At 42.3% G+C, this 20629-nt stretch overlaps 1 protein-coding gene across 1 annotated transcript in view; it reads right to left on the bottom strand.

Annotated features, from left to right (window-relative positions):
* Positions 1–20372, bottom strand: part of GIPC2 (GIPC PDZ domain containing family member 2) — a 104192-nt gene extending 83820 nt beyond the window's left edge. Inside the window, exon 1 of the mRNA XM_003411122.4 lies at positions 20036–20372. Coding sequence (XP_003411170.1) covers positions 20036–20272 — 237 coding nt within the window. The 5' untranslated portion in view covers positions 20273–20372. The remainder of the gene's footprint in view (positions 1–20035) is intronic.
* Between the last annotated feature and the right edge of the window lie 257 nt (positions 20373–20629).

Here is a 20629-nt window from a genome sequence, read left to right as displayed (position 1 = left end):
ATTTGTAAATGTTCACTTGAAGCTCAATAAAAGTTAATAATAATAAAAATATATATATATATGTGTGGATGCCTCCACAAACAACTGTCTTTTTTTCCCACAAGACCAGAAGGGCTGGATGATGCCTGGCTACCATTACTGAACGTTTTGATCAAAGCTTCCATAGAAGAATCCTGATCAAAAGGGGGAAAATGTAGAACAGAATTTAAAATTCCCATGGACTCCAGACCTCCTGGAGCCATGAAGGTTGGAGGAACCCCTGAAACTATGGCCCTGAAATAATCTTTAAACTTTAAACCAGAAGCATCCCCTGAAGTCTTCTTAAAACCAAACAACAGTTTAGCTTAACTAGAAAAAATGTCTGCCTTGAGCATTATACTCTTTTAAGAACTATCTGTATGGGATCAAACTGACAGCAGCAACTCGAAAGATGAGATAGGAACCTTAAGAGGCAGGAAATTAATATTAATGGGGGAGGAACAATTCAGAAAAGAAGAGCAAGAATGGTTACACAACTCAAAAAATGTTATTTATGTCACTAAATAGTATATGTAGAAACTGTTGAATGGGTGTACTTTTTGCTGTGTATATTCCCAACAATAACAAAATAAACAGACTTGTCTTAGCTTCCTTTTACTATCACCATCCCTATATGCTGTGAACTCTATGAGACAGGTGCCATCTTAGTTATCTTTTTATGTCCTTTGAAACCTTTTATAAGGCCCTCACACGTTTTTAATTAAGTGCAGACTCTAACATTCAAGCTGGAAAAGACCCTGGACAGCCTCCTTTAATCCAGTGGTTCCCAAAAACACATCTACCAACTGATAACTAACTGGCTGCCTAAGGATATCAAGGAAACTTTTAAAAATTCAATATTCTCAGGCCCTACCCCAAATCCACAGGGAATGGGCCCAGAAACCCGCGTTCTTTAAAAAGATCACTAGGTGATTCTGAGATGCAACTAATTTGGGAACCACTGGTCTAATCTACCCAACTCATATTACATATGAGAAAACTAAAGCCCAACAATCTGAAAGACTTGCCCAAAATTGGTTAGAGAAGTGAACAGAAGAGCAAAGGTATCAATAAAGGACAAGGGAAAAAATGGAAATTACCTGGCAGAGCTCTTTAGAATGAAATAACAAAGATAAACATTAACCAATTAGAACATTATTAATTACAGTTAAGAGCTTTTTATCACAGAATAAAATAAATGGCAGCTTTTTAAAAAACATATCAGCACATTTTAAAGTATGTACCTTGGAATATTGGTTTAAGGAGCATTATACAGAAAAAAGAAGTGTGATAAATGAGAAACACCAAATTTTTTTTTTTTTTTAGAGAAATTCTCAGAGCCTTTAATATGTATAGTTGGCCCTCTGTACCCCTGGGTTCTACTCTGTCTTACTGGGTTGCTATGAGCCAGAACTGACTCAACAGCACACAACAAAGACAATAGTAACATCATCATTAACCTCATTCTACAGCCAAGGAACAGAGTCAGAGAGCAGCCAATAACCTGCACTCCCAACAGTAAGCTATACTGAAATTCAATGCTTCCAGGCAGGAGGGAGGTTTAAGAGTATACAGCACACAAAAGATGGAAATGACCTAAAATGTCCATCAACAAATGAATGGATGAGCAAAATGTGGTACGTACATAAATGGATTACTACTCAGTCATAAAGAAAAATGAAGACCTGATACATGCCACAGCATAGATGAACCTTGAAAACATTATGCTGAGTAAAATAAGTCAGACACAAAAGGACAAATACTGTATGATTGCACTTACAAGAAATATCTAGAACAGGGAAATGTATACAGACCTAAGGTTATTATTGGTTACCAAGGGTGGATGGAAGGAAAGGGGGAAACTCACTGCTTAGGAAATGCTGAGCTTCAGTAAAAGTACAAACAGATGGTTGCACACATGATGAATACAATTAATGTCACTAAACTGTATATGTGAAAAATGTTGAAATGGCAAATGATTTGTTACATATTTACCATAATAAAAAATGAAAAAGAGGATATAGCACAGAGGAAATACTGAGCACCCATATAAATGATGTAGGGTTGCCCAGCAAAAAGTATAAACACTCATATGTTCTCCTCCAACTTGGCAATAGCTCCTAGGCCTGTTTTTCTTACAATGCAAGAAATGTATATGCAAAAAAAAAAAAACTTCACATTATAAGGGCTGAGAGATTAATGAATGCCCATTGTACTCAGTCTGGCTGTTATTTGTCACTGCCTCGAGCAGCACCCATCTCAGAGCACAAGGACTAGAATGTAAGCTCCATGCAGGCAGGGATTGTTGTCTATCCTGTTCACTGATGTATCCTTAGATTTGGAACAGTGACTATTACAACGTTGGTGATCAAAAATTTTTAGTGATCAGTCTGAGACCAGAAGAACTAGATGGTCCCCAGCTACAACCGATGACTGCCCTGACAGGGAACACAACAAAGAACCCCTGAGAGAGGAGGAGCAGTGGGATGCAGATCCCAAATTCTCATAAAAAGACCTGACTTAATGGTCTGACTGAGACTAGAATGACCCTGGAGGTCATGGTCCCCAGACCTTCTGTTAGCCCAAGACGGGAACCATCCCTAAAGCAACTCTTCAGACAGGGATTGGACTAGGCTGTGGGATAGAAAAGGATACTGGTGAAGAATGAGCTTCTTGAATCAAGTAGACACATGAGACTATGTTGGCATCTCCTGTCTGGAGGGGAAATGGGAGGGCAGAGGGGGTCAGAAGCTGGCCGAATGGACACGAAAGAAATAGAGAAGGGAAGGAGCGTGCTGTCTCATTAGGGGGAGAGCAATTAGGAGTATATAGCAAGGTGTTTATAAATTTTTGTATGAGAGTCCAACTTGATTTGTAAACTTCCACTTAAAGTGTAATAAAAATTAAAAAAATTTTAGTGAAGTTTGAGATGAGTGCCTTCTACTAAAAAACTGCATTATAATCACTCTCGTATCAATTCATAATATGTAAAATGATAAAATACACTTTTTTATAGGATAAACAGCTTTTAATCAAGGTCTTTGTCATTATCTTTTTCCAACACTTGCTTCTCTATACACATAGCAGGACGGTATCTCCCCAGTAACTTTCTTTTAAAGAATTAAAATTCAGCCAGCATTTTTTTTGAGATGTAGTAAGGAAGCAGCTGGCCCTGCCAAGGGCATGCCTGAGAGGGTTTATTAGGGGTTAAAAGCTCACAATAGTTCTAGCCATAGATTCAGAGAAGCCTTTAGAGGGCTCTGGCAGGAAGCAGTCACTACACTATGTAGATAACTGATACATAAAACATAGGACTTTTTTAAATGGGCTAGAGTCTATTACAATAGGAATATTACCGGTATTTTAAAAGGTAAGACTTTTCCTACTTGCCCTGTTAATTGTATTAATTTATTTGTTCAATAGAAAAGAATTTAAAAAAAAAAAAACTTATCTGATTAAGCTTTAACACAGAACTATCAATTTACAATAAATACTGATGCTAGGGGATGTTAACGTACACTACAAGAATGAAACCAGAGAAATACAAGTTATGGGAAACTCTACAGGGTGATCTGATTTTTTTAATAAATAAATTGGAAGTGAAAAAAAACAAGATGGAGGGGGAGCCTGTGATTTTAAAAGACCCAAAATATATTTTAAAGCAGTCAAAATTAAATTAGGGTGTTTAGGAAAGTGCACTGAAGTGGTAAGACTATAAAGAAAATAAAGAATTCATTACCACAAAAGTCAGTGGTTACTCTTGCGGGGCAGATAGGAGGGAGCAAAGGAAAGGTTCTAGGGTGACTTCACAGAGTCCTTGGGTGGTGCAAGAGATTAACATGCTCAGCTGGTAACCAAAAGATTAGAGGTTCAGGTCCACCCAGAGATGCCTCAAAAGAAACGTCTAGTGATCTATTTCCAAAAAATTAGCCACTTAAAAACCCTATGGAGCATAGTTCTACTCTAACACACATGGGGTCATCTTAAGTCAGAATGACTCGACAACAACTGGTGGTGGTGGTAGGGTGGCTCACAGGGTTCTATCTCCGGACATGGGTGTGGTTACACAGACGTTCAACTCACTCCCTTTCTTAGTTACCTAGTGCTGCTCTAACAGAAATACCACAAGTGGACGCTCTAACAAAGTTTAGGAGGCCAGAAGTCCAAATTCAGGGCACCAGCTCCAGGGGGGAAGGCTTTCTCTCTCTGTCGGCTCTGGGGGAAGATCCTTGTCATCGATCTTACCCTGGCATTCTCAGAGAGCTTCTCAGCACAAGGGCCCCAGTCCAAAGGTCATGCTCACTTCTTTCTTGGTGGTAATGAGGTTTCTATCTCTGCTTGCTTCTCTTTTTGTTTATCTCTTATAAAGATAAAAGGTGATACAGATCACACCCCAGGGAAACTCCCCTACACTGAATCAGGACTGTGACCTGAGCAAGGGTGTTGCATCCTAATCCTCTTTAACATAACCTAATCTTGCCTCATTAACCACAGGCAGAGATTAGGATTCACAACACGTAGGAAAATTACGTCAGATGACAAAATGGAGGACAACCACACAATACTGGGAATCATGGCCTAACAAAGTTGACACACACTTTGGGGAGGCATAATTCAATCCATAACACTCTCTAAACTATACATTTGTTTTATGTGCTTTTCTCCATTTATTTTGCATTTAATAATAAAAACTTGTTAAAAAGAAACGGGAGATGTGATAGAAGAAATTTTGGCAAAATGATGATAACTGCTAAAGCTGGACACATGGCAGTTTATTACACTGTTCTCTTTACTTTTGCATGTATTTAAAGTTTCCAGAATAAAAAATTTAAAATAGTTTTACTGTGTACTAATTGCCAGTTTCTGCCCAGAACAGCTCTCATTCTTATGGAGGAAACTGCCAAGTAAATCAACAATTACCACTCAGTTTGATAAGAGTAATGGAAGCTCAGAGGAGAGGCATGTCATTCAGTCCTGGGGTGGAGGGAAAGCTTTGCGTAGCGACTCCCAGGTCATGCAGAATAAGTAGGCATTAACAGGGGAAAAGTAAGAGAAAGATTTTCAGGCTAAGGGGAGAACACATAAAAGTCACAGAGAACTGCAAGTAGCTTGATGTTCTGGACAAGCTATGGAAGATATCTGCCATTTATATTCCCCCGATTCAAGAGGCCTCAGAATACCTGCCATGCCCATGGACCTCTCCTGTGGACTCCTTACCCACTGTTCACCTGCCTTTGCACCACGTAATCCTGTATGTTGGACCAGAGTTGTGCCTCTGACCACAGCCCATGGTTCCTGTCCCATGTACTATACCATGACTGGCTGACACAACAGAAACTCCCTGAAGGAGTTTGGATTTGAAACACACAGAGGGGGATATAGAGAGTAGAGAGGCAAAGAAAAGAAAGTCACGAAGACAGGAGGCACTAAGGGAGGGACTTTAAAAAGCAAAGTCAAGAGGATGAGAGGAGATAATCAGTCAAAAGCAGAGTAAGTAGAAGAGAGAGAGGATGAGATGTAGGGTAAAGGACAAGTAGACTTGTTCGTTCTCCAGACTCCAGAGCGATGGCTTTAACCAAGACAGCATGAATGCTTTTCCAGTTTTCCATGGAACCTGAGCAGCTATAGAGGCTGTCCTGAGCTTTCTTATTGCCCTGTATAAACAAAAACCTGTTGTTGTCAATTCCAACTCACATAACCCTACAGGATAGAGTAGAACCGCGGCATGTGGTTTCTAAGACTGCCACATCTTTTTCCCATTAAGTGGCTGGTGGGTTTGAACTGTAGACCTTTTTGTTAGGTTAGCAGCGAAGTGCGTAACCACAGTACCACCAGGGCTCCTTATGGACAACTCATACTTGCCCTTTGATGTTATGTAAATCTGTCCTCACTTCGAAAGAATTGAACCAACCCCTATTCCAACAAATCCTTCATCACAATCACCTTTACTTCCTGCATGTGTGGCTTTTAAATCACTGAAAAATCTACAAGCCTTTTCTTACACTAAACAAACCCACTGTCAATGAGTCGACTGTGACTTGCAGTGACCCTAGAGGATAGAGCTGAACTGCCCCATAGGATTTCCAAAGCTGTAAATCTTTATGGAAACAGACTGCCACATCTTTCTCCCACAGAGCTGCTGGTGGTTTTGGTTAACAGCCAAATGCTTTAACCACTGCACTACCAGGGCTCCTTCTTGCACTGAAGTAAGGCTAAATAAGAATTGTTTTGTTTTGATACGCCCAAATGGGTTGCTTGAGTGAGCTAGCTTGATTATTTTCACCTTTGAAGCTCTGACGTCCTGTCACCAGATGGTTAGAGCCGTTATGAGGTATATCAGTCTAGAAGTCCATTCACTTTTCTTGTATGGATTCAACATCTGGTGTCCAGGTAGCTGGGCACCAAGTGTGTGGTACAGGCTCTGTCCTACATCTTAGTGAGGCAGGGGTGATTGGTGTAGGTACTAGTATCTGATTGCAGCAGGGGTCATGCTCTGAACAAGGCAGGGGGCTGAGAATCATCCCCCGAGTGACTCTAAGGAAAGCGCATCCCTCTTCCCTAGAGCATACAGGTAGGCGGGTTCAGCAGACGGACCATGGGCACCCAATGCTTTTGGCTGTAAGGACTGGGAGGTACCAGTTATTCTTAGACCCCTGTCGTGGGTGGCTGGGTGACCTGAGTGGAACCACCAGTCCTTAGGCCCCTGATGTGGGTAGGTGAGGACCCTGTTTAATAGGCAAAGCAGTGTCCATTATCAAACACCGACCTCTCCACCACACAGCTGAAGCAGTTGCAGTCTGCCAATTCTCATGAAATAGGCCCACACAGGTCCATGCAGGGGGGGAAGGTATTCAAAGTCCACGGACCATTTATGCCTGGACAGGAGCTGCTTCTGTCTGGAACTCTCAGGTTAGTGGAGCTGGCAAATTATCTTTTCCCCCAGTTGTGAATTTATTCCTTCTCCAAAGCCGCGAGAATGGGTCTAGGCACTCAACAGGACCTATCTCAGGCCCAGGGAAATCAACAGCCTCTGAAGCCAGCTTAGGGGTGGGGGTGGGGGAGGGGACGCAGTAAAATATACGTAAGCTTTTGCCAAGAGCACCATTCTGCTCTGGTTCCGGAGGTGTGAGTAGGCTGTGTGGCTGGCTGCATCTCCCTGAGGAAACTGTGGCCAAATGCTGCTACCAGCCCTCCGCAGCTGCTTCCAGGAATGGTGCCAGAGGGATCCTGGTGATTCAGGTCCGGCAAGTCCTCTTCACTTTTGAACTGTCTCTCTCTCCCCCTACCACTTAGTCTGTTTTCTAACTTTGCCTTTGATGTTCAGGGCTCCTAGCTTGTCATAACATAATCCTCTCACTTGTTTTTTCGGGTCTTTGCTGTAAGAGGGATCGTGGGAAGCATCTGGCTATTCTGCCATCTTGGCCCCGCCTCTAAATAAGAATTGTATGTGCCTGTTCCAACTTACCTACAAATTCGACTTAAAGACATATTTGTTGGGGGACATCTAGGTAAACTGGCATAGCATAGTTTATAAAGAAAAATGTTCTACGTTCACTTTGGTAAGTACCATATGGGGTCTTAAAAGCTTGTGAGCAGCCATCTAAGATACATCTATTGGTCCCATCCCAAGTGGAGGAAAGGAGAATGAAGAAAACCAAAGACACTAGGAAAATATTAGCCCAAAGGACTAAAGGACCAAATGAACCAGAGACTCCACCAGCCTGAGACCAGAAGAACTAGATGGTGCCTGGCTGCCACCACTGACCACCCTGACAGGGAACACAACATAGAGTCCCAGATGGAGTGGGAGAAAAGTGTGAAGCAGAACTCAAATTCATGTAAAAAGACCAGAATTAATGGTGTGACAGAAACTGAAGAAACCCCCAAAACTATGGCCCCCAGATGTTCTGTTAACCTAGAACCGAAACCATTCCCAAAGCCCACTCTTCAGGCAAAGATTAAAAAACCCAATTCCGTCAAGTCGATTCCGACTCATAGCGACACTACAGGACTATAACACAAAAAATAACACACGCGAGGCATGTGCTTCTTAGTTCATTCAGATATATGAGACCAAATGGGTAGCTCCTGTCCAAAAGCAGGATGAGAAGGCAGGGAGGGGCAGGAACTGATTGAATGGACTCAGGGAACCCAGGGTGGGAAGGGGGAGTGTGCTGTCACATTGTGGGGATTGCAACCAATGTCACAAAACAATGTATATATAAATTTCTGAATGAGAAATTAATTAGAGCTGTAAACCTTCACTTACAGCAGTTAAAAAAAAGACACACTTAGGAACTAATATCATTCATAACCTAAGGACTGCCTGTATCTCCATCTCTTGCAAACTTCAAGAGCCTATCATATCCACTCAGGTGGAAGCAGGTGAGGGAAGAGGAAGGGGCCAGTCATTGGGCTATGCAATAGCAGGGACTTGAAGGGGAGTCTGGCCCTGCCCAGGGGTTCGGACTTTATCCTAGGGTTGTTCACACACCTGCTTCAGGGGATCTCCAACACAAAGGGAAATGGTCTTATCCATTTATTACCTTCCATATGACAATGAGGTCTATAAGCTGGTTGGATTCTCTTCCTGCTTCTCAAAATGAGTCTTGAGTTTCCTCATATAAAACTGAGGCTGATCCTCACGAGGGGATATGAAGCATACAAAATGATGGTAATATATTTAGAGCTTCTCAGATGTCACCACACAATTCCAGAAAATACCATTATGTGCAACTTAAACATTATTTATAAAAAAAAATCTAATGAATGAATGGTTGCTTGTTGTCCTGCTTCATAAAACACAAGTCAGGGATCATTCCTCTGCTGAAAAAATTCTGAGTTATTCTTGTTTGCCTACAGAATAAAATCTGTACAGCTTCAAGGATATTTGATATCTTCAGCTTCATTTCCTACTATATCCATTATCTACTTTTATTTATCGAACTTTTATGAAGTACCTAAACCATCTAGGGGTGCTAGTGCATGCTGCGAATGAGATTTAAAACAAAACAAAACTGTTCCAGTCCTCGAGGGTAGATGAATAACTAAATTCAATTCAGTGTGCTAAATTCAGGGAGGAGGTGACAGCTGAGATTTGAAAGGTGAGTAGGAGCTATTGGAATAAAGAAGTGAGAAAAAGCAAAGAGGAAAGGTACAGCTAAATATTCTGGAATGCAAAGAGAGGATTGTTGGGAGATGACACTGGGGCAGTAGGCACAGGACAGGACTCAAAAGGCAGGCAGGAAATATACAACATGCAGTTTTGCTGGGGCATGGAGAGAATGCAAAGGAGCTAACCTCAGAAAAGACAGGTTCTGGAAGGTATTTAATATTATGCTTAGGAGTGTAGTGGGGATTGTAAGCAACTGGAAGTGCTGGAAGTTTGTTGAGTAGATGAGTATGATCAGGTCTGTGCTTCAGGAAGATTAATCTAAAATCAAAATATTAAAAGAGAGGATGGGTGGAGAGAGAGAAACAATATTCAGGGTGGCTCTTTAGAATCTGCATTATAATAGCCAGCCAAATAAATACACCAGTGACAATTGTCAATGCCCTCCTGTCAAAGACCACCAGGAATTCACACCTATAGTTTACTGCTCCTTCCAACAATGGAAACCCATGTGTGTAGTAAAGAATAGCATTAATTTAATCCCCAAAATGTGGAGACTGATCCAGTCCTCACATTCCTACTTCTCCATCCTTATCGCCAGCTGCCCTTCCCCCCCCCCCACCCCCACACAGCACTTCTCTCTGAACCTAGCCACTGGAACTATTCAGAGCTCACAAGTTAAAAGGACACTGTCCTTCAGATGGGAAACCTTGGTGGCATAGTGGTTAAGCACAACAGCTGCTAACCAGAAAGTTGGCAGTTCAAATCTTCCAGGTGCTGCTTGGAAACTCTATGGGGCAGTTCTACTCTGTCCTATAGAATCACTAAGAGTCAGAGTTGACTCGATGGCAGTGGGTTTGGTTTTTTTGGATCCTTCAGATCAGGCTGCCAAACAGAAAGACACTAGCTGCAAGTTTGGGGAGTCCACATGACATCCCAACCATATGACTTGCTGGCCCAAATTTCAGACTGGTTTCCCACTACTCCTTCAGGATGCCAGCTGCAAGCTCAGGATTCCACATGGCACCCTTACTTTCTGACCTCCTGGCTCCCACTGCCTCTTTGGGTTCAATAATTCACTGGAACGACTCACAGAGTAGATACCATACTTGTGGTGCAACAGTTAAATGCTTGGCTGCTAACCCAAAGTTCCGTGGTTCAAACCTACCAGCTGCTCTTTGGGAGAATGATGTGGCAGTCTGCTTTTGTAAAGATTACAGCCTTGAAAACCCTACAGGGCAATTCTACTCTGTGCTATAGGGTTACTATGAGCTGGAATCAACTTAACTTTGGCAGTGGGTTTCATACCATACTTATGGCTACAGATTATACCCAAAAAAGATACAAATGAAGAGATCCCTAGGGCAAGATCTGGGAGGTTTCCCAACACAAAGCTTCCATATCTCAAGGAATGTGCTACCCTGCCAAGATCAGGTGTTCATATTAACCAGGAAGTTCTCTGTTCAGGGCTTCTGTCAGCCAGTCCTTAGTAATAGGCTAAATCATGCCTCCTGAGGCTAGTTGATATCAGCCTCCCAGGCGAGTCTTTTCTGGTCTGGCCAGCCCCTACTTATCAGCACAAAACTTTCAGGTTTGGCCTGAAAATCCCAGACCAAGGCACTCCAATTACTTCCAGGGTTATTTCTCCAGAGCCAAGGACTACTTACTTAGGCCCTTTACCCCACACCATGTCTCAGTAAGAGAATTTTAGAAAGAATTTATCGTAGGATTTTCTTTTGTATTAAGTGTTAAGTGATTCTGGAGAGAGTTCAAGGAAGTGTTTGTTCTGGATTAGATGCTGTTACAGACCAAAATCCAGTTACTATCAAGTCGATTCTAGCTCATGGCGACCCCACATGTGTCAGGGTAGAACTCTGCTCCATAGGGCTTTCAATGGCTGTGATCTTTCAGCGCCAGATCTTTCTTCCAAGGCAGCTCTGGGTGAATTTGAGCTGCCAACTTTTCGTTTAAACTGAGCACTTAACCATGTGCACCACTCAGGGACTCCAATCCATCTATAAGGTGGAAAAAAACCGATCAAAGCTAAAGCTGTGATTGGTAAAGGAGAAGCAGTCACTCATATTAGCCAGGATAGGGGGATGCCTGGTTATTTTATAGTTTGGACAATGTTCATATTTTTGTCTGCGTTTAGACATAATTACAAAGTGGTCTTGTTTTCATTTTGCTGTATCACAGTCACAGAGTGGCCTTGTCTGATGTTGATGTTCTGTGAAATTGTTTATGGGGAATTGCTGAAGAAAATGCCAAGCCTTAGCCAGTTCTCAGTATCAGGGACTGTTTTTTTCTTCCTCATACATTTTCATCTCAGTTTTGCTGACCTTGCTTTGGAGTCCTTGGAGCTTGATGGTAAAATTCACTCCAAATTCCTAATTCCTTCATTTTGTTGTGGGTTTTTGTTTGCTTTTCCTAGGTGGCGGAGGGCAGCTACGTACAAGTCAGTGAACCACATTTTGCTGTATTTTTCCCAGGTTGTCCACTTGTAAAAAGAGAAAAACGCAGTTCTATTTGCCAGTTATCTGCATTGCTGGAAAATGTTAAGTCTGCAGAGCATTTCATATTCTTCAGAAGTGCCACATAAATACAGAATATTGACTTTCATAAGAGCTAAGTGTTTGTGCCAGCGAGTTAAGAAAAGAAGGCAGTTTCTGGGAAGCCTCACAAGGCAGCTCCCCCCACACTATAACTCATTTAGCAAGTGAGTACCAACATTTCTGGAATTTGTAGCAATGCAAGTATCTGACATTAAATAATTCTTTTACTTAGTTTCCCAGACTCTCCATACTACACCCTCTTAATCCTCCTTCAAGATAGGAGTGATTCTTCTCACTCCTACCCCCCCCCACATAAAGGCTAGTCTCCCTCTTTCCTCACACTACAACATAAAAAAATTGACACCTAAAAAAAAAAAATTAACACCTACCTAAGACACCAGTACTATAACCAGTACTAAAGCTTTACATTAATGATACATGATTTTTTTTTACCATTATTAGATCATAAATCAGAAGCATAAAGAAAAGAGCGATGTGAGTGTAGATGATAAAACCCCTTTCCATGATGTTCAGCCAGTTACCACAAAATGCTCTTAACACAGGAATACAAATTTTAACATACAGTGCTGTTGGGAGGTCTCCAAATACATACACACACCTGAAGGAATCAGCTCATGCAGTTTTGGAGGCTGGCAAGTCCAAAATCTGTACGACAAACAACAGGCTGGAAATTCCAACACTCTTGTGTCTTAAAGTAGTAGGCCAGGGGCTGGAAATTCTGGCATGATATCTATGTTGCAGTCTTGAAGCAGGATCCTTTCCCCGTGGGAAGTCTCAATTTTTACTCTGAAGGCTCTCAACTGATTTGATGAAGCCCACCCACGTGATGGAGGGTAATCTGCTTTACTTAAGGTCAACTGATTTAAGTGTTAAACCAAAAAAACAAAAACCAAACCCATTGCCGTCGAGTTAACTCCAACTTCATAGACTGATATTTGACCTAGCCTGATGTTTGACCAAACAACTGGCACCATAACCTAGCCAAGTTGACACATGAAATTATCACAAATGGCAACAAACAGTTTGTCAAAAGTATGCAGAACCATAATGTTATGCTTTATGCAGCAAGCTACAGAATGATGTAAAAACCATCATACAATTTGTCTTCTAAAAAAGTTATTTCCTACTGACTAAAGTCTAAACTTTTTAGCAAGGCACCCAAGGCCCTCTGACATTTGGCCCCATCCAACATTTTCAGCCTCATCTCCAACTATATCATCTCTTCTTGTTACTTTACCTGTCACACTTAAGAATTAACTAACCATTCTCCCAATGAGCCAGGTCGGATGATCTCATGCCTCCTTTCTCTCCTTAGTATTTGTTGCTATCCTAGCATCTCTTTTCTCCGTTCTCCTGTTTCTCCAGTCAAGATCCTATTAATCTTCAAGTCCAGCTCAAATCCCCCCCTTTTTTTTTTTATTGTGCTTTAAGTGAAAGTTTACAAATCAAGTCAGTCACTCATACAAAAACTTATACACCTTGCTATGTACTCCTAGCTGCTCTTGCCCTGAGAGCATTCCTCCTCTCCACTCTGTATTCCCCGTGTCCATTCAACCAGCTCCTGTCCCCCTCTGCCTTCTCTTCTCACCTCCAGAAAGGAGTTGCCCACATAGTCTCATGTGTCTATTTGAGCCAGGAAGCTCACTCCTCACTAGTATCATTTTCTGTCTTATAGTCCAGGCCAATCCCTGTCTGAAGAGTTGGCTTTGGGAATGGTTCCAGTTTTGGACTCATAGAGGGCCCGGGGACCATAACCTCCAGGGTCCTCCAGTCTCAATGCGATCGTTAAGTCTGGTCTTTTTATGATAATTTGAGGTCTACATCCCACTGTTCTCCTGCTCCATCAGGGATTTTCTGTCCTGTTCCCTGTCAGGGCAGTCATTGGTGGTAGCTGGGCATCATCTAGTTCTTCCAGTCTCAGGCTGATGTAGTCTGTGGCCCTTTCTGTCTCTTGGGCTCACATTTACCTTGTTTCTTTGGTGTTCTTCATTCTTTGATAACGATACATGATTTCAAGGTCTGTGTTTGTGAGGATTCTCTTGTTCAACAAATATTTCTTGAGCTCCAACTATGTTATTTGTACAGTACCAGGCCCTTGGTGCTACACTGGTAAACAAACAGCCAGAATCTTTGCAATTATGGAGATTATATGTGTATAGGGGTAGTGGGGAGAGATAGGCAATAAACAGAATAAGTTAAAAAAAAAATTAAGTGGGAAAGGAGGTTGAGGAATAGGAGGAGTTACGATTTTAAATAGGATGATCACTGATGACCTCACTGAGACGTGACAATTGAGCAGACATACAGGAGGAGGAGCATTTTGCAGGACGAACATCCTGGCAGAGAGGATAGCCAGTGGGAAAACATTAAGGCTCTCATGTTCAAGGAATAGTGAGGAGGCCAGACTGGCTGGAGCACAAGGAATTATGTTAGAGAGGTAACAGGGCCTGCAGGCCATCATAAGGTTTTGGAAATTGCTCTGAGTGAAACGGAGCCATCAGAGAGTTTTGAGCAGAGAGATGAGATAGACTACAAAGGGGCAAGGGCAGAAGCAGGGGGATCAGTAAGGAGGGTACCACAATTATCCAGACAGTGATGACAAAGTCTGAATGAGGGTGACAGAGGTGGGATTAGCAAGATGAGGTAAGAATCTGGATGTACAGTAAAACCTGTGAGATGTGGAACTCAACAGGACTACTTTGTTTTTCCAAGTTTCACAAGTTTTCCACCTTTGATAGGGTACAGTCTAACCACTTTTCTATCACTCTCTATTAGCGGAAAATATTTGAGTTTCTCTTCTCTTACAGGGTTCCACCTTACACAGGTTCCAGCTTTCACAGGTTTTACAGTATTTTGAAGATTAAGTCAAAAGGAGTTGCTTATTAATAGGCTGTAGCTATGACATAAAGAGAGGAGTTGAGGATGACTCCAAAAACTCTGCTCAGAGGAGGATGGACTTTCCATTAAGGGAGATGGAAAAGACTAGGTTTAAGGGAAAGGAGGAGGAGATGAGTTAGTTTTAAACATCTCCATCTTAATATTCAACAGGCAGTTGAATACAGAAGTATAGATTTCAGGAGAGATGTGCAAGCAGGAGATAAATTTGGCAGTTATCTCAGTGCCTAAGCCAGGAGTCTAGATAGGGTCATCAAGGAAATGAAAACACATAAAGAAAAGCCCCAAAGACTGAGCCCTGGGAACTCCCACATTAAGAAATCAGGAAGAAGAGGAGAAACCAGCAAAGAATAATGAAAACAAAAATCCATTAGGTCAGAAAAAAACCGAGTGAGGGTGCCATCCTGGGAACCACGTGAGGAAAACACTCCAAGGAAAATGGAGTGATCACCGGGCCAAAGGCTGCTGGGGATCAATTAAAGTAAGGATCAAGAATTGATCACTTGATTTAGCAACCCCAAGATCTTCGATGAACTTACTTAAGTACAATTTTGGTGGAGTGGTGGGACAAAAACTTGGTTAGAGAAAGTTTAAGAGGAAAGAGATTAATTGGAGATGGCACCTTTCTAAGAATTTTGCTACAAATGAGAAGTGGAGTAGTAGCACAGGGGTAGGGACAGGTGTCAAGAGAAGGTTTTATTGTTTTGGGGCTTTTTTGTTTTGTTTTTTGTTTTTAAGAGAAATAACAGCATCATGTTTGTATGATGAGCATAGGGCTTGAAACTAAAATCACAATTCTTATGTTTTCTGTTTCCCAAGTACGCTGCTTTATTTATCAACAGAGTTGGAGCTATACCTACTTGCTTGATTCATTCAATGAACTATTCAGCATCTACTGTGCCGTTATGACAGAAATATCACAAGTGGATGGCTTTAACAAACAGAAATTTATTCTCTCACAGTCTAGGAGGCTAGAAGTCCAAATTCAGGGTGCCAGCTCCAGGGGAAGGCTTTCTCTGTTGGCTCTGGTGGAAGGTCCTTGTCATCAATCTTCCCAGGGTGGGGAGCTTCTCAGGCGCAAGGACCCTGGGTCCAAAGGATGTGCCCTGCTCCCAGTGCTACCTCCTTGGTGGTATGAAGTCCCCATGTCTCTCTGTTGTTTCTTTTATATCTCAAAAGAGACTGGCTCAAGACACACTCCAATTTTGTAGATTGAGTCCTGCCTCATTAACATAACTGTCAATAATTCCACCTCATCAACATATAGAGACAGAATTTACAACACGTAGGAAAATCACATCAGATGACAAAATGGTGGACAATCACACAATACTGGGAATCGTGGTCTAGCCAAATTGATACATATATTTTTGGGGGACACAATTCAATCCATGACATCTATCATACACAAATGTGATCCCTGGGGGCACAGTGGTTAAAGTGCTCAGATGCTAACCCAAAGATCCGTGCTTAGAAACCACCAGCTGCTCCATGGGAGAAAGACGTGGCAGTCTGCTTTCGTAAAGACTTACAGCCTTAGAAACCCAATGGTGCAGTTCAACTCTGTCCTATAGGGTCGCTACGAGCAATGCTTCACACCAGTTCTTCCTGGTTAAAAAAAATCACATCTGAGGAAGCGACACCGGAACAGACTTGAATTTTGTAAATTTGGGTGAACCAGAACCATAACCAGAATGGAAAAAAATCACAGGTCAGAGCCCTGCTAGAAACTTAATCTCCCTTTTAGAAAAAAGGGCAGTGTACGTGTTGCACAGCAACCAAATCTTTTGCCCATGGGATTTTGTGCAGAAATAATGGCACCCTGCTCAAAGATGGTGGCCGACCATGCCACTTTGAATGTGTGTCACTTTCCTCAGTCCTGCCAATAATCCAATCTCATGCATTTGGCTCCTGAAAGGACTCACTACAGAACACCTCTTCCAAGTCTCTCATTCATGGGCTTCAACCTGTAATTTTTCCCATTCTTGTTGTGGTTCCAGATCACCTAAATTTTTAAAGGTTGGGTCTGCTCCAGTTTTACTTAATTGGCCATGACTGAACTAGTTCAAAGCCCTGGCTATGAGCTGGAATTAACAGCAACAGGTTTGGTTTCACTTTGGCTGCTAACTGAAAGGCTGGTGGTTCAAACCCACCCAGCAGATCCTCAGGAGAAATACATGGTAATTTGCTCCCATAAAGATTACAGCCTAGAAAACCATATGAGGTAGTTTTACTCTGTCACATGGGGTCGCTATGATTCAAACTGACCGGACAGCAACTAGCAACATCATCATACACAAATTAATATAACCAAATCAGAAATGAATTCTATACAAAAATGAGTCTAATTGAGTTTTCAGTTTCTGAATATGTAAAGCTTCTAACTACAAAATTGATTTATTTCTAAAAGAGCTCTTTTAAATTATCTTTTCCTATAATCCTACCACATAACAGGGAATTAGGTTAAAATGACATGGTATGATCTACTTGTCAAACAACTGCAATGGTCAAATATTCAAAACGCCCTTTCAACAAATTTATGTGATTACAGCCAAAGAGTTTAAAGATCAATTCATTTATGTAACCCAAATATTTTAAAAGATGGTATTAAGCTTTCTGTAAAAGTATCCCTGCATTTAAATTGAGTCAAGTGTTCCTTTAGACAAGATTAATTTTCTTTACTTTTTACTGAATTGCTCATTTAGTTCCTTTGAAAAAGACATCAGATATAAGGGATTTTTGCATAATTGGCCATCTGTTTCAAGGTAATCATAGTAGACTGCACCCTGCCTTGCTATCATTTAAATCTTAAGTGATTCATAAGCTTCATTAGCTTCCTCCTTCAGGGACCATGGAATAGTTGTAATCCACGATTGTCAGTATCTCAAGAGCACCTTTTTGAAGCAATAAACATTTCTGTGTTTGAGTCTGAGGCTTTAATTGAAAACACCATTGTCTAAGCAAAAAGAATTTTGAAGTTTTTCCAGATTTGTATAAGGAATTTGAATGCTTATAGCCATCTCTCTAGAGAAAAGGCAGATCCATTTATGAGTTAACTGTGTATTCAATCCTACTAATGAGAGGGGAAAAAACTTTGTTTTGACCCCACTGATATCTCAAAAATTATTTACACCACTATGCACTTTGCTGGGGGAATAAGATGGGAAATGAGACCTCACTGATGTGTATTTTATTTTAGTAAATTATTGCTGTTTCAAAATTAACTACTTAGTTACTTATGACATACTGTACTATGATGACCAAAACTTTATCCTGGATATACTTATTAACTCTTTTTAATCCACATGGAAAACTTGCGTTAATATTGGTTTTATACATAAACATACACATATTATATACAATAAAAATTACTTATGAGCTTTGATATAGCACATCAAAATACATTGTTTATTATCTTGGAATTTTATCTTGCAAGTCAGTGCACTGAAAGCTGAAAATATTGAACACAGCTTCCGAGCTATTGCTCAGAGACTCTGGAAAACTTGGGAAACAATACAGATTCATAGATTTTGGAGTCAGAAAAAAAAAAAACCCAGGTTTGAATCCAGGCTCTGCCACTTACTACAGGTAATTTGGGGGGGGGCGGATGCTCTGAACCTGAAAGCCTCAGTTTTCTCTCTGTAAAACAGGGATATTAGACTGAGAGAAGTTAAGAAGCTTGTCTGAAGCAAAACAGGTAGTGTCATGGATTGAATTGCATCCCCCCAAAATATCTGTCAACTTAGCTAGGCCATGATTCTTAGTATTGTGTACTGTCCACCATTTTATGTGATTTTCCTATATGTTGTAAATCCTATCAGTATGATGTAATAGCAGCAGTTATATGGATGAAGTCTACAAGAGTAGGTGGTGTCTTAAACCAATGTCTTTTGAAATATAAAAGAGAAAAGCGAGCAGAGAGATGTGGGGACCTCATACTACCAAGAAAGCAGTGCCGGGAGCAGAGAACGTCCTTTGGACCTGAAGTTCCTGTGCTGAGATGCTCCCAGACCAAGGAAAGACTGAAGACAAGGACCTTCCTCCAGAGTGGACAGAGAAAGCCTTCCCCTGGAGCTGAAGCCCTGAATTGGGACTTTTAGCCTACTGGACTGTGAGAGAATAAACTTCTCTTCGTTAAAACCATCCACTTGTGGTATTTCTGTTATAGCAGGGCTAGATGACTAAGACAGGTACTAAGTGGTAAAGCCTAGATTCCCAAGTTTATTAGTCACCAAGCCCTGCGGCTAGTTCCCTAATGACGACCTGCCCACCTACCTACCCTAGAGAAGATCAAAAGGAAATTTTTTCAGTGAAAGTTTTTTGAGATTGCAAGGTCCTGTATAGGGTCGCTATGAGTCGGAATCAACTCCACTGTAACAAACGTAATGTATTATTTTTACTTACTACTATATATCAATATAAGTAATTCGTAAAATGGGTTTGTGCTTTGCCCTTTAGTGCCTGAGAACCCTGAAAGAACAACTATTACACTTCTAGCTCTCTTTCATCTCTTCTTGGAATTTTGCCTTGACCTCAGTTTCACTTGAACAAACCTGATAAACAACATTAAAGAACAGAAATCTAAATGCTGCTATGTGCCACTCACTGAAAGGAGGGTTACTGCATGCCTGGCAGGCCAGGGCAATACAATCTTGTGCTTTTCCTAGAAATAAAAGACAAAACATTTTCTTGGGCTAACTTCTCACACATAAATTTGCAGTTCACTTGGGTACACGTAAAGTGGTCACATAAACGTCCACACTGAGGAAGCATAAACGTGCTTTCGAGATCACGCCCATTGCCAAGCACTAACGCATGCGTTCAATCTAATTAAAGAAAATTTCTGTCCCTTTTCAAGGGTATGATGTAAAATTTAGAGCTGATTTCCCCCATGAGAATTTTGTTAATTAGTCTCAGGTAGTTAAGTATATCAACTATCCACCCTTGGAATAATAAACTTCTTGGAAATAACCACCAAAGGGTTGCTGGTGTCGATACCGGAAATGGTAGATGAGGAGCAAAGTGGGCCTCGGTTTGATATCATCTGGAAGGCACTTTGATTTTTCCCTCTTACTCTGGGGCGATGCCAAGCGCAACCCCCTTACTCCTGCGGAAGAAACAGGAGAGTAAAGTCCAGATGGGGGAGGGCGTTGATTGCTCACAACCTGCCCGGCTGAATCCCGGCCTCAGAGAGCAAACTCAGACGCAAGAGGAAGAAAGGTCGCCCCTGGTTTCCCAGAGGCCGGATCTCCGAGCATGAGGGTGTGACTCGCCTTCTCTTCCCACTGCCCCCTGGGAAGTTCCCGACCGACTCCACCCGCATCCGATTTCGGGCTCCGGGAGGCACCGCCCAAACTCCCCAGGCCACAACCGAAGCCGACGCGGCGTGTCCGACAGGCAGGGAGAGGGAGCGGAGGCTGCACACCTGGCCCCTTACCTCCGACGGCGAAATCTCAAAGGCGCCCGCGATCTTGACATAGAGCTCCTGGATGCTGGAGAAACCCTCCACTCTGCCTGTGGCGCTGCCGTGCGCCAGCTGCGTGTGGAAAACCAGCCTGCGTACGGGAACCTGGTCCGGGAGACTCCCGCCGCCCGCCCCCGGCTGCTCGCTCTCCACCAGCTGGGCAGTCTCCTTGGCTTTGGCTTTCTTCTTTCTCAGCAGCCCCAGGGGCATCTTGCCGGATTGAAGGAGCGGGATCACCTGTGCTGCGACCGCCTTCTTCTCCGCCCGGCGCTACGGACTTTGCGCTCCTGGCCTGGGGCCTCCGCGCAGGTAAAGGCCGCCGCCCGGCCAATGGCAGAGGCGCTTCCGCCTGGCAGCGCCCGTTCGGGGCTCCTTCCCCCACCCGGAGGACCCAGAGCAGCCGTCCGCCCTCCCTCGGAAAAGAAGGAAAGGTGGGCACAGTTCCGCACCTCCCAGCTTCTTTCTTTAAAAAATGTTTCCATTTCCGTAAGGGCCTCGGGATGCTGAAGCTACAAAACACACGTCTCAGAAAACAAACAAGCACTTCTGGTGCTTTTCATAAATTCA

The sequence above is a fragment of the Loxodonta africana genome, chromosome 3 (assembly GCF_030014295.1).
Source record: "Loxodonta africana isolate mLoxAfr1 chromosome 3, mLoxAfr1.hap2, whole genome shotgun sequence".
Classification (NCBI taxonomy): domain Eukaryota; kingdom Metazoa; phylum Chordata; class Mammalia; order Proboscidea; family Elephantidae; genus Loxodonta; species Loxodonta africana.
Note: the sequence above shows the minus strand (reverse complement) of the source record. Positions and strands in the feature narration are given on the sequence as shown.